This window comes from Lepidothrix coronata, unplaced genomic scaffold, assembly GCF_001604755.1.
Source record: "Lepidothrix coronata isolate B3197 unplaced genomic scaffold, Lepidothrix_coronata-1.0 Scaffold163, whole genome shotgun sequence".
NCBI classification, from domain to species: Eukaryota; Metazoa; Chordata; class Aves; order Passeriformes; family Pipridae; genus Lepidothrix; species Lepidothrix coronata.
In genome coordinates, this window is record NW_016690343.1 from 470791 (window position 1) to 485380 (window position 14590).

General features: G+C 36.7%; 1 protein-coding gene across 22 annotated transcripts in view; it reads right to left on the reverse strand.

The window, feature by feature from the left end:
* Positions 1 to 14590, reverse strand: part of NRXN1 (neurexin 1) — a 704201-nt gene that overhangs the window by 18504 nt on the left and 671107 nt on the right. For 18 of the 22 annotated variants that reach the window (XM_017829343.1, XM_017829340.1, XM_017829336.1 and 15 more), the window contains one exon: positions 2174 to 2261. In XM_017829343.1, coding sequence (XP_017684832.1) covers positions 2174 to 2261 — 88 coding nt within the window. The remainder of the gene's footprint in view (positions 1 to 2173; positions 2262 to 14590) is intronic. The other 4 variants (XM_017829355.1, XM_017829333.1, XM_017829346.1 and 1 more) reach the window with 1 other exon arrangement.

Here is a 14590-nt window from a genome sequence, read left to right on the forward strand (position 1 = left end):
GTCTTGTTAAACTCAAGAATTTGTAAATGAGAATGAAAGAACAGAAAAATATATCCTGGAAATTAATTCCCAGGATAAAAAAAAAATAAAAAAGAAAAAAAGAATTCTTATCACAATTCCTGAATATCTTGATCATGATGTCTGAGACTTACTGCAAGTGAAATGTCTTCCTGAGAGATAGAACACTGTCTAAGGTGAGTGTACCCACTCCTGCTCAGTTTTAAGAATGATCATTCCCATGACATGGCATTTCGAAAATTACTCTGAAATCTGTTTACTGGAAAGCAAAAGAAACCAATGCCAAAGCATTGTCATCAAATCTGTAAATATCTTCATTCCTGGAAGAGCTCAGATGCCATCCCACAGGTCCATCAGACACTGAGACAAGTCATAAATGTCTCTGCTTTTACTTCAGTTTAAGTAAATAATTCTTGCATGTATCAGGCTATGTGACTTGAAAAAAGAACCACACATTTACATTTGAAGCAAAATTTCATCTGTCTTAAGGCTATGCAGACTGCCCCAGATTTTGGTGTTGTACTAAGATGGCTCTTAGTCACGATCTTGCATTAATATACTATTTGTGAATTAAATTGATTTCTACTTGAATTAAGTATGTTACTGAACAACAGTAACAGATCTTAATTTTTCTACTATTAAGTGTTATAGCAATTACCAAAGATTACCAAATTATCTAAAACAACTAATGTGCTACTAAATAGCACAGAATTCAAGGAAATAAGAAAAACTGAGATATATCTTTATGATACTACGAGCTGTTCACTCAGGAAATGTAAAAGCTAAACCAAGCCAAGAAAGAAAGTAGGAGTAATCCATTGGACTATCTGGGATTTTTTTGAAGGTTACAGAGTAACATAACTCTTTAGACTGATATTAGGAAGTTTTGCAGTCCTTTCACCTCCATGATAAATGTTCAGATTTTTTGAGAAGGTATGTAGTGTTTAATTGACCATAACTGAATATAATTGAACCTTCTGGAACAGGTTGCCCACAAAAGTCATGAATTTCCCATCCTTGGAAGTGTTCAAGGCCAGATTGGATGGGGCTTTGAGCAACCTGATTTAGTGGAAGGTGTTCCTGCCCATGGCAGGGGGGTTGGAACCAGATGATAATTAAAGGATCCTTCCAAACCAAACCATTCCATTATATCACAGAGAAGAATCTCTGCTATTCAGTGGGAGTAAGAAAGACATGGCCAAAACACCACAAAGTTTTTCTTCCATGGAAAATACTAGAATGTCAAAATATTTTGTTTCTAATCAGAACTAACACATACACTCTGAATAGTTTTGGCCTGGAAAAAAGCCATAAAACAATTTGAAATTTGAGACTGTTGTATTCTATGTCTTCAGGTTTTATCTACCTATACAGTAATTCATACCACAAACAGTAATTCAACATGAACTCAACTCCACCTTCCAGTACTTAAAGGGAGCCTATAAGAAAGATGTAGAGAGACTTTTCACAAGAGCATGTAGTCATAGGACAAGAGGGAATGGATTCAAACTGAAAGAAAGTAGATTTAGATTAGATATTAGGAAAAAAATTCTTTACTGTGAGGCTGGTGAGGCCCTGGAACAGGTTGTCCAGAGAAGTTATGGATTGCCCAGAACTTCCCTCAAATTCCTCTGGAAGTGTTTAAGGCCAGGTTAGATAGAGCTCTGAGAAACCTGTTCTAGTAGAAAGGTGTCCCTGTCTATGGCAGAGCAGTTGGAACTAGATAATCTTTAGGTCCCTTTCAACCCAGGCCATTCTATGATTCTATGACATAACACAATATTTTAAATATGGTACTTTTATCTCATTTGGGGGAAATGCTTAAAGCACAAACAATTGCACCATCTTTCTCTAAGTGAAGGTGTACCCTCTTTATCACTACAACACAGTTGCAGGAGCCCTAGAATGCCCTTCCCAATTCATCCTCAGGTCCTTAATCAAGCCATAATCTTGCTCAGACTATGACTTATTAGTGTGCTCCCATCTGTTGTCTTTGAGAAATGGATAGCAAACTCTCCCTCTCTGCCATGTGTAGAAAGGCCCCAATTCACCCTCTCTTTGCCGTGTAAGAAAGGACTGTCCTGCTAGATGGCACCCTGGGGGACCGGAGCATGCAAATATGAAATAAAAGAAAGTAATAAAAAAGTTGACTAACCTAACCCACCTGAGCTCGGCTCACAGGGATCGATGTCCTCATCATCGCTAGGACATTCAGCCGAGGCCACCAGGATGTCATCTGTAGTCTGCAAAGAAAACAAAAGTCAAATAGATATACTTGAATTGACTGAACATGTTGTAACACTCTTGCTTGGATTATGCAAGGCCCAGAGCGTTCCAGAATTAACGTGTAATGGCACGGTGACACTCTCCAGCTCTGTATTAATGGGACTTTGCTTTTCAATTTGCACTTGTCAGTTTTTTGAATTGTGTTAGATATCCAGTGTAGGCACTTAAATGTTTTCATATTTTTTTGTAATAGGAACAGAAAGTAGAAGGACAAATATGTATATTGGTCTTCCCTCTTTATCTCCAAAATCTCTACTATGATATTACTGAAAACACTGAGGGCATTAAAAAACAAGTCAAAATAATGAACTGCCTGCAGCTGTTAAAACTATTACAAATGTAGTGATGCTTTCTCCATTAATTGCACTTCCTTTCTCAGACGTAGAGCCAAAAAAAAGGAAAAGAAAACATGTCTCTTATTGAGTTGAAAACTATTTAATGGAAAGAAAGTCAAGGAAAGAAAACAATAATAAATGTATACAGTGTAAAAATTATAATGTTATTTTCTTAAATATGTGAGAATGTCTTCTCTTCTTAAATAAGTGAAGTATTGCCTGACTGCTATGTTTAGGTCCAAAGGGTTCTAGGAACATCTGCCCAAAACACATTTGGATAGTTCTTTGCATAAAGAAATCAAATAAATCAAGAAAAAGGAGACAAAAGAGGGGATGTATGATACAACACACCATAAATAAAAGAAATTGTGGAATTCCTATCTACTGCTTCTTACAGTGCAAGAACAAGGAGATATTTAATGAAACACTGAGGCAATCAATCTGAACCTGAAAAAATGAAATACCTTTTCAAGCCACCTCTGGGAACAGTCATTGGGAAATGCAATAAGAATATCTAGAGTTATTCAGGGAAATAATACTAGGGAAATATAAACTGTCATGCACTTGGTTGTTTCTCAAGACATCACTAATGAAGTTAAGAAGAAGCTTCTCCTATGGGCAAGACATTTCATAACTGTCCATTTCAAGTTCCTGTTCACCTCACCGAAGGAAATACAGGAAGAGAATAAAATACTACATCACATTGAAACAAGAGGCTAAGGACACAGCAGGCAAAAAGCCATTCTTGGATTCCTGTATGATATACATACCAACGAGGAGATACAGCCCATTTCACTGAATGTGAAGTTTTTTTTCTTTATCTCTCCCTGAGTATAGAGGAGGGACATAAAACACATGAAAGTTTTCCTTCATCAATTTAAATATGAACATGTAAAAAATTTATTTCTGTGCAGGAGGGCCAAAGGCTAACCAATGTTGTTTATCATTATTATTCTAACTGGAGTTTTAAAGCAAAGCATATTACAGTAATAGGCTTTACTTTGTCACGCTTCAAGAATATTAATGAATATACGCTCTCAGCACTTCTGTGAAGTAGGAAAGTGATACAGGAATACATTCATTAATATGTGAGACATAACAAAGAAAAGCCTATTATAATAGTAATATATTTTAGAGGCAGAAGACTGGGACATAAGAGAATGAAGTAACTTGCTGAAGGTAACCAAAAAAGGCCATAGACAACAGATACATTTAGATGCCATAATCACAAAAATTATCTTTCCTTATAGCTGAGAAAATTTGTAGCTGGGGGAAACAACTCTGTAAATCTGTACTGCTGCCAAAATTAGCTGGCAGATTTGCAGAATTTGAAAAGACATGAAAAAAGCATTCTAGTTGTCCATTCTTTTTACCATGTAGAAAAACTAAGTTATAAGAAAAAACAGCTGCAAACATCCTCTTCAATTTCTAACGTCCATTTCTCTTCCCTAGATTACAGCCATTTAAGATTGAAAACCAATACCTTAGTCTCCTTGTGGAAAAGTACTTATGTTTTTCTTTAGAATCACAGATAAGTATAAAGAAAAAAATAACCGAGTAACCAATAAAGCCTGCATATAAAAGAATATGTAAACCCCACAACTATTAAGTATAGGAAAGTACTAATAAGTACATAAAGCATCTCCCAAACAGTTTCAATTTGATCAGTGAAGCCACACTGTCATACTTTTCCTTCTACCCACAACACTGGAAAAGACTATACTTTTATGACCTGCAACCAGAATTCTGAACATTTACCAATTGATCACTGAGAACTCTACACAAATACCATTAAACAGAGAGGATCACATGCATACGCAATAGCATGAAATGATGATCCGTGAGATCTACTGGTCTAACTGGAACTTTGTTTAAGGGTGCTTTGGTACATGCATGGTTGAGTCACCCTTGTAATTTGAGTGACCTGAAAAGAAAGGATCAGATAGATTTATAGAATTATTTCAGTGTCTTTGATTATTCTTGATATAGGATAGCATGGTAAGACTGTAAGTAACTCTACTTTTTTTGTACGGTTTGCAGTACATTCAAAATTCTGGAAATTCAAAATTACTGGAAAAATAATACACTTTAAGTATCTTAATGTCTGAGAGATACTTTGCTCAGTTACTCATAAGAGAGTGTCAAAACTGTCTTTATAAAGTGACACTAATTCCAATCTACAGAAAGAGTATTCATACTTCTACAAGAAAGGGATGTTCTTGAATGATAAAAGTGCATGTATATTATGGGTACAGAAATGAATAGCACCTTAAATAAATGTGAATATAGCACATCAAGAAAGACCTTGTTAATGTCTCAGAATATTAAAGGAAGTTATGTATGTTTCAAAGTCAATACTCGGTATAAAACTAATTTTCTTGCAAGCAATAAATCAAATATCAGTAGTTGAATAAGAAGTGAAGTGATAAGATGATCTGAAAAGTGTTTTTCTTCAGAAAAATATGTCAGGAAGAATTTCAGTTTGAGTATCAGTTAACAGATGTGTCACAACTTCCCCCTATTCTCCCCTTGCCCCAAACCCAAATACCTTTTTGTTGCTACTCTTACATATTTTTAACAGAAAAAAAGGCAAAGGAGCTGTGAAAGGAAGTGAGATGGCAGTGACCAAACTACAAATGAAAGCCGTTGGTTTGGTTAACAGAATTTAAAATGGGATTTAGAATTAGCTAAAACACTAGAGAATATAAAGAATATGTAAATTAAATACTAAGGGCCAGCTGCTAGAGTTCTGTCTCCATAAGAGCTCTGACTGACAGGAATTTACCTGAAGAGAGAAAAGGATTTAGACGTAAGGGTGTCAGACAGCCACAGGGTGCAGATCAATAATGCAGGATAGAGTAATATGTTTTACTTACCGCACATTATCTTTTCCTCATGCTTTTTAATTTGGATAGGAAGATTTAAAACAAATCAGTTCTCCTAAGTGAATTGCCATTGTTGCTAGCACTATGGCTAATTTACAGGACACTGCTTCAAGCATTCTCATTAATCAAGGATTTAAAAGTCAGTGGAAAATCCCTTATTTACAGTGAGTGCCTAATAGGATAACATCCAACTGGTATCATCATAATACACGATCGGATTAGAATGTCTCTTGGGCAAGTTGTTCAAATTCATTTAAGAAGTGATACTCCAGTTGTAAGAGATTAAAAAAAAATATTAAAATAGCAGGTGTACAACCTAAAAGGCCAGGTACAATTTCTTTTGATTGCATCTTCTTTTCTTTGTGTATTTTCAGAGATTTTTCAGATTTGATTTGCAGATATGGCTGTACAATTTAAAATGCAGTCTACTGTAAAATGTGGATTCTTAAAAAGTTGGACATCTGTACACAGTTCAGAAAAAGGATGACAGAAAAAGCTTAAAATTAACATGCCAATATAAAAAAAAATGGACACAAAAATTCCATATTTAGTAAAAATAGAAGTCGCTGCATAATGTTAGTTCTGACAACTATTCAGGGGTGTGGACCCTGCAGGTATAGGTCTTGCTTACAGCAGCCAGGTCTGCTTGCAAAAATAAAGAATGTGGGACTTGTCTTTCAGCCAAGAGACAGTTTAAAATATCACCAATCTGCCACCTTGCCTGAGGAAGGAAATGGTGACTATTTCAAGAAAGCTCCTGGCCAGATGAAAAAATGATGCTGTAGTCATGGCTTAAATACAGTGACAGTCTGTAGCTTTGGATAAATATCAAGCTGTCTCAGAGGTTACAACCATGGGTTCAAAACTAGTACGAGGAAATATGGTTGTGCCCTTCTAATAATGCTCTCTGAATGCTATGTCATTAAAAGAAATAACTGCAAATGAATAAACAATACAGGAAAGGAGTTTTTTATTATTGTTCATTTTTAGCATGACTGGCCATCATACATACCATCTTATTCAGTTTTCATGTATGAAGTCTGCTATACCTGAGGGTACGAGAAAAATATGACCTAAAAATTAAATCACCAATCTGAGTTGTGCATTCATTAACAGTATAATGGATCCTGCATATTTCCTCTTGTAGTATTCCACCAGCTCTCCTTTAAATCATAACACCCCACAGGCTACTCTGAATATAGTTTATTCCTTTCTTGTTCAATAATATACCTTATCTCATGAGAACTGCAAGTAAATCCAAATTACACAATATTAAAAACTAGCAGTCGTAAATTATTATATGAATTACAACCAGTACAACTGCTTGTGACTACTGTTTAAATTATATTAGATGAGAACTTCAACTGTGTAATTCAGAATTACTCTTATTTCTTTGTACAGCTTCGGTGCTGAGCGATACCAGAGGCAGGCGACGTTGTGCTTGGTGCTAAAGGCAGCTGGAAGGCAAGGGCTCTGTTCTGAGGAGCTTATGATTTGGTTTTGAACTAGATGCAACAAATGAGTGTGAGAGGATGAGAAGGACCAAGTGAGGATGCCACTGATAGGCGCTAGTGGTTATGCAGGCTCTGATCTAGCACATTTTCCAAAATTATGTTTCCATACAGCAGGAAGGAAGGTCAGGAAGAAAGCAGGCAGAGGAAAGCCAGGCAGGAGCCTGTGACTGGCCAAAGAGAACAGATGGTGCCTGGAGAGCACTGCTGAGGCTGGAAGCCTCTCTGAGGAAACTCGGTGTGTTTAGAACCGTCTGGTGAGTGCAGAGATGAAGACAGCCAGGGTGACGTGAGAAGAGGTAGACAGCACCAACACCTGATGGTTAAGTTATGGGAGGATGAAGCCACGTTGTGTTGACAGGAGAAGTAACAAAGAAAGTGAGAAATTAATGGTAAGGTCATGGGAACAAAGGGGACAAGGCAGTAAAAGGGGAGAGCCAGGATCCGAGTGAGTTGATATCAAGAGACTTGTTTATGTGAAGATTAATGGGAAAGAATTCAATGACTATTAGCAAATGGCTGTCTGAAAACGTACTTTAGGATGCAGGACTAGGAAATTAAACCTCTAATTCTCCTTTTCTGCTTTTCTGTAACGTTTAGTTATCACATCTACTTAAATTATGTCATTTTTCCTCCTGAAAACAAAGCTCATTCAAATACTTGCAATTAAGTTCAGAGAGAATCAGCTACAACTGATATTTAAACATAGAAATCTGCTTCAGCTTAGCAGAAGTGTACACAGCTAGAGCCATGGTATAAACAAAGGTTTTGAAAACCCAAAAGATATACACTACTGTCACCTTCATTAGCTGTGGTAAACTCTCCTTGAAAAATATGGTTCAAGCAAAGTTTACAGAAAGGAGCTGGGAGCAGTCATTTTGTACTTTTGCACTGGACACATTATCTTCTGAGGCAGTGAGGGACTTTCTCAAAAACTAATCCCTTGAATATATTCCTTTTCCCCCCTCTTTTTCCTTTAAAGGCAGGAATAAAGTAACCTAAACCAGTGGGAATGCTGGCAGAAACCAACAGGGCATGAAAAATCACAAAAGACTTCATGTGGAAAAAATCAAATTTCTTTTTTTGGCATAGTATTAACAGCACAATTTTCAAGTAATTTGAATTTAATTTTCAGTGTATGAAGCAGATCTCAATAACTGGTTATTGAGATGGTTTTAGAAAGAAACTTGAATATGTCACATTAATCAGGTGTACTCCTCAGCTAGCTTTGCCCTGGTGTTAATTATCTCCCACTGCATGAGGCAGTTTGCTGAGGAAGATGCAATAGTGATTTAACAGTAATATCAGCTCTAGATGACATGATGTTTAAACAACTGCCTCTAATGTTTTATTTAATCTCCTATAGGTCAAACAAGTACATGTGCATCAATTACTGCTTGTCCACCCACATACATAAAGTATTTTTTCTGCATCATGCTACTGAAAAATGTTATTTCTGGACATGGGTATTAAAATGCTAATATTTCAAGCATATACACAATATTTATTATATCTTTTGCTAACTGCTGCCATATTATTACCCTGTAATGTGAAAATACGCAATCGAAAATCGAAACACTTTCTCATAACTGGCTCTCATCTAATTAATACTATCATGTTATTTCTTGAATTGGTCAGTGTTTGACACTTGGGAGAAAGCAAAAGCCTTGATTAATATGTTCCTCTCGCAGAAAAAAAAAAAAGAAAAAAGGAAACCTCAAGGATATAGCAACCAAATACAATAAGGCTTTTCAGTTAGTGAAATGAGTGTTGTAGAAATTAAGAGCTGAGGTGTAGGTAAAAAGCTCAAGATGATGCCTTGAATGCCCTGCAGGCCACCTTCAGTCTCTGTTCCCAAATCACAGCAGTGATGGGAACACACCTGCCCCATTCAGCAAAGCAGAATAACCTCATTTCTGACCTCCACCTCTCTACATACAGACAGTCTATCTTTCCACATATCAACTTTAAAATCCATGATATTAATTTCATGCAAAGCAGCATTTGTATTACTTCTCCAGCTCCCCTCCTCCACCCAAACATCTAAATTCTCATTATCACAAATAGTGGAATTATATTTGAGAAAAGGATTTATAGTAAAATAATATCAACAAAACTTCATGCCTTTCCTTTAAGCTCTGAATTTGAAGTTAATTGCTTTCATCAAAGTCTTAGAGTCACTCATCTCATCTGGAAAGAACAGAAGCAGAGTTGCGGCAGAGGTACAACATTTTACCTGGACAGCTAGACAGGTAGCACTCTGCACTAATCTTTAAAAATGAAAGCATTACTAAATAAAAATAAGAAAATAATCCAAATATTTTCCTATCGGGTCATGTCTCTTACTTCCTGCAATAGATGGAAAATGTTAGCTTCACAGATATAGACCAAAACCAAGTTCTATATTAATTTTATTTATGAATGTCACTTTTCTTGTACCCTTGTGAAAATTTTTTGGAGCTGCTGTCTGGAAAATTGTCACACTGTTTTTCCCCCGTTTCTCTCCCCAATGGGCAATTAATGAAAATGCATGCATTTCTACTAATACATTTTTCACTGGCCACTCTTCCATATTTAAAGGCCTTGCAAGCAAATATTTAACAGAATACTCACTGCATAATAGCAGGGGCTGTTTTGGACTTCTTGAAACAAGCTGATCCTGCACTAGCTGTGGTGCTTGGAAGCAGAGCAAGCAGCAACCACACAATAGCAGAGTACCAAGAATGGAAGTTACTGTTTGTCAGTGTTCTACAGGAAGAAGAAGGTTTATTTTTGGGGGTAATCAGTTTATTATTTGATCCAAGTCTTAAGTTTGGTGTTTATAGAAGGAACAACTGATGTTTACCATGAATGCTGAACTAATGCTTTAACAGTGCTGGCTGCAATGAAGGGTGAATTGTTCATCTTTCACACCCCTCATCAAGGCCAATTCATGTCATAAAAACCTGATGGCATGTTTGGCAAAAGGAGTCAGGTCAGCATCGTGCACATTTTTGCTTTGATCAAGACCTAAATTTGTTTTGCAGTGCCAGAGGAATGGATCAGCATTTGACTTCTTTCCTGAAAATGGTATGACATTGTCTTGCTTCTAAATGATGTGAAACTATAGGTACAGTAAAAAGAACAAACTGCTTTTATCCCTCCTACTGGAAATATTGGGGATGGGTGGCTAGCTAGGAGTAAGAAATGTATGAGCTCTGTACCATGTGTACATTGTTCCCTTTACTCCATCCTGCTTTCTCCCTCCCTTCTGCAGCAGGGCTGATGAAAATGTGAGCTCATGTCCCTGCTCTCAGGACTCCTCTCTCAGTGCCCTTGGGACACTGCCAGCAGACCCCTTGGCTCAATCTGCCCCAGAACCCCCAGCAATACTCGGGAGGTTGTAGGCAGAACTGGCCCAATGGTTTCTCTTGCTGGAGAAAAAAAAACACAGATGAAGAGACATGGCACAAACCTGAACTTCATCCCTTGAAAGTAGATATTGATATGCATCATGCCAGCAAACAAATCACTGGCACCTAATAGCATAATGCCTAGTATATTATTTATGCTGTGCCATTTGTTAAAGCAGTCAGGGCTGCTTGGATGAAGAACAAATGAATCACCATATTACTTCTTTCTCATCTAACTTTTAGATTCACAGTGGTGTAACATTTCTGTTTCCAGAAATAATTTTTTTGGCTAATTTTCATTCCGTGATTACAAATAGTTCTGTCACGGGTTATACTGATCAGAAGAAGCTATGCTTCTTTTCAACTTACCTTATTTCCCCCAGGCAACTAAAATAGGTAGAAAACAAGGAACAGGTAATCTGTGAACTCTTTTAAAAGTCACTTGTGATTTACTTCCAAGATTCTTTTCAGAACATCCATATTTCTGTCTCATAAACACCATACTTCATTATAGAACAAGAACAACAGAAATGCAGTTTGATTTTTGTTTTGTTTTTACATTTGCACTGAGCCTAAAATATATAGAATGGAATATGATCGATGAAATGCAATCCTATTATTTCCCCTAGGCAAGAAAATTATTTTGCCTCTAAGTATGCGAGAAATGTTTCTGGGCATTATGCTTGTATTTTCTGGTATCATTTTATTTTTAGCCATCTCTTTTGCTGAAGCAAACATTTTGGTCTCCATTAATTCTGAACTCACAAAACACAGTGGAGACTTTTGCAGATTCTTTTTCTTTTTAACTCAAGAGAGAGACTGTGCTTATTAAATGGCAACATTACAACAGAGATAGCAAATATTTTAATTTATACTCCTGCATTATCAATCACAAGTACAGAGATTGTCGAATTTTTGGAATATAAGTCTTACTGCATTTGTATTAATGTCAGAAAACTCAGGCATAGCATTATTAAAGGCTTCAAAATTGACTATTTGAGTTTTTGTTGGGGAAGTAGAGTTGCTTTTAATTGACTATTGAGCTGCTAGCATAGGTGCTTTTTTTTTTTTTTTGGCAATTTAATCACATGGTTTAAGACCAGTCTTAGCAAAAAAACTTGATAAAGTTAGAGAAAAAAATGGAACCAATATTGGACACTTTTAAGATTTGGCTGGACCGGTTGATCCTTGAGGCCACTTTCAACCTGGTATTCTGTGATTCTATGATTCATCTAGTTATGAAAATCCCCCTTATACAGCAAACTTAGAAAGGTACTAACTTTGAACTACACTTCCATCTTTTTTATACAATTATAATACTTCCAGTTTTACTTCTTGTGAGCATCCCTGACTATTAAATTATGCCCCACAGAATATCTTGCTCTACTGATATCCATGGGAAATCTTTTACTGGTCTCGAAAGAGTGGAAGGCAAGAAAAGCCCTTCAAAAGGAATACTTCCTGAAACTAACATGCAGTCTCTGTTCTCGCTTAGCATATCTTCAGGGTGGAAAAAGCTTTCCTATCTTGTTTCAAAACATAGAGCATAAAATACTATTTTTAGAAGAAATGTAGAAAACTGCATAAACTATTAGACTGCTTTTTAGCCATTTAGGTAAACCAGCCATCTCACCTTGCTCCCAAGAGGGACAAGTGAGAGACAGAGACAGCAAAAAGAAAACATGAGATCTTCTATTTAACACTGACCTACCCATACCATGGTCTTCAAGTTCATTTCAGCATGTCTTTGGCTCAAGGCAAATCAGCTTGCGCCAGTCAGAGCAGGTGAGCATGTGCTAGCATCCCTCTCCCACCCACAGTTTTCCTCTCCTGAAGGGAAATGAGCACCAGTCCCACTGCTAACACTTTCCTTCCTTGAGTTTTATAGTAAAGATTAAAATTTAAATTTTTGAGGGATATTAGATATTAGATCCTTTGTCACATTTATCCCCCAGTTTACACAGGTTTACCCAAAAGCAGAGAAAGCAAAACTGAAGCCATTTTCCCACAACTCTGTCTTTGAAACATGGCCTTTTCAAATATTAAGCACTTAGTTCTACTACTAAAAAATTCCCACATTTCCTCATCTCAGTGTTTTAATTAAAAAATTCAAACAACACTGGCAGAACCAGGGAAAATACTGAGGAAATAACCTACAAGTTTCACAGGGCTGAGAAATGTCCTACAGAAGAGCTTAATTCTGCAAATAACAACTTGGTAATACTAACAAGAGTTAGTTAGCTACACATGCACTGGCAGGAGACAATGCCTAAATGCCTTTCAATTAAAATAGGAGTTTCATTAAAGGCACTGTTTCAGAGATACTGCTAATTACATAGTTTCTGAAAGTGTACATTTGTCATAGAGGTATTTGGGTTTGTTAATGACGCCTTTATTTCATAACTGTCTAACAAAGGGCACTCAAAATTCAGGTACAAAACACGCTACAGGAAAGCAGGGATGCTTTGCACGTCTGGGAGATACTCCAGGTGATTGCTGTGGGAGCAGCACGTGCTGCAGATGGCATAATTTAGCTTCAAGAACCTATGTACCATTAATTGTTTCCAGGTTTCAATTTTGTTAAGTAATCACCTTCAACAAAAAACAGAGAAAGTTTAAGCCAATGCTATTTGGACAAGAGAAAACTTATCTCTGTCAGTGCTGCCAATTCAATATACATCATAGAATAGTAGGATACTACCCTTAGGATTCAGTGTTTTCCATTTTGAAGCTCTGGTTTGCAATTTCTGTTAGTTTTATCAAATTAGCTAGTTAAAGATACATTCCAACCTAGATGGCACTGTTTCATGCCTGGGTGTATCAAATCCTAAATCTATGTTCATGCCCCTACAGTTGTAATGAAACAGTTTCACAACTTCTCAGACAGGGTGAAGTAAAAACAAAAAAGAGGAAGACAGGCAGAAATATTATTTACATGCAGATGTTGTTTACAACCACATTGTTGACCAGGAACCTACCTTTTTTATTACATGTATGAAAATCTACCTAAGGGTGTCAAGGCTAAGAAAAACTGCAGCTCACACAGGAGATCATTTGGGTTGGGACCTAAAAATATGGTCTTGCTTTAGAGGATAGGTAGTGGTTTTCCAGTACCAAGGAGGGGAGACAATTTCTCCTATGCTGTCCATACTGCTGCTGATGGCACTTGGGCGGTGAGGAGGAATAGGCCATTTCAGTGTGTCAGTTTGATAGTACATAGTGGAATAGGTTTCTGCTGTTTGTTTTTAAAGATCTCAGAAAACCAAATGCAAAACATTTGATTTGGAAAATTTTAAGTGTGAAAGGGAATGAAAGACCAACAATTAGGGGATGTCAAAACTCGAATCTGACATGAAGCCTTAATTCACATGCCTTGTGTCTGCACAGTCTGATGCCAACTTTAATAGCATGCTGGTACAGATTAATAACAACATATTTGAATGTCAGCTGGTATAAAGCTATAAAGTTCCAGAGAAACAAAATGTTCACACTTCAGTTGTGCAACTGGCCCATCATTTCTTGTAATATCATTTAAAAATGAAAGCCCAAACCTATAGGGAATTATCTTAAACTTGAATATGCCTAAGGCTACCTACTAATCACTATTCTAACTGCAACATAGCACGCTTCTCAGACATACCTCAAAGACACTTTTGCTGTCAGGTAATCCTAAAAAAAACTAAGTTAAAATTATTAAGTCACATAAAGTCTGGATTTTTGACCTTCATTATTACATTATGAGCAATAACTAGGAATATGGCAGAGAATTTAAAATAGAATGCAAAGTGAGAAATTAACCAACCACGCGCACCCCAGTTATTCAGTGTGGTACTGCATTTTGACAAGATCTTTCCATTCCTTGGCAGGAACCTATAAGTTATCTGCTAAAATTTCTTTTCAGAAGACCTTATATTTGTTGAAATACAGCACAAAAGCATGGACATTTCATTTTGATCGGAGCACAAACATCAAGATAATGTAAGATTCCTCTTTAAAAGTAAAAAGGATTTCATAAGACCTAAGCGCAAACTCAGATGGGAGTCTGGAAGAAGTTCTTGCTGGTGCAACTAAAACATTCAGTTGGCTCCCTAAATAGGCATGCTGTGTCAGGAAAGACTATAATTAAACTCCCCAAGTCTGTCAGTCTTGTCTATATGGGAATG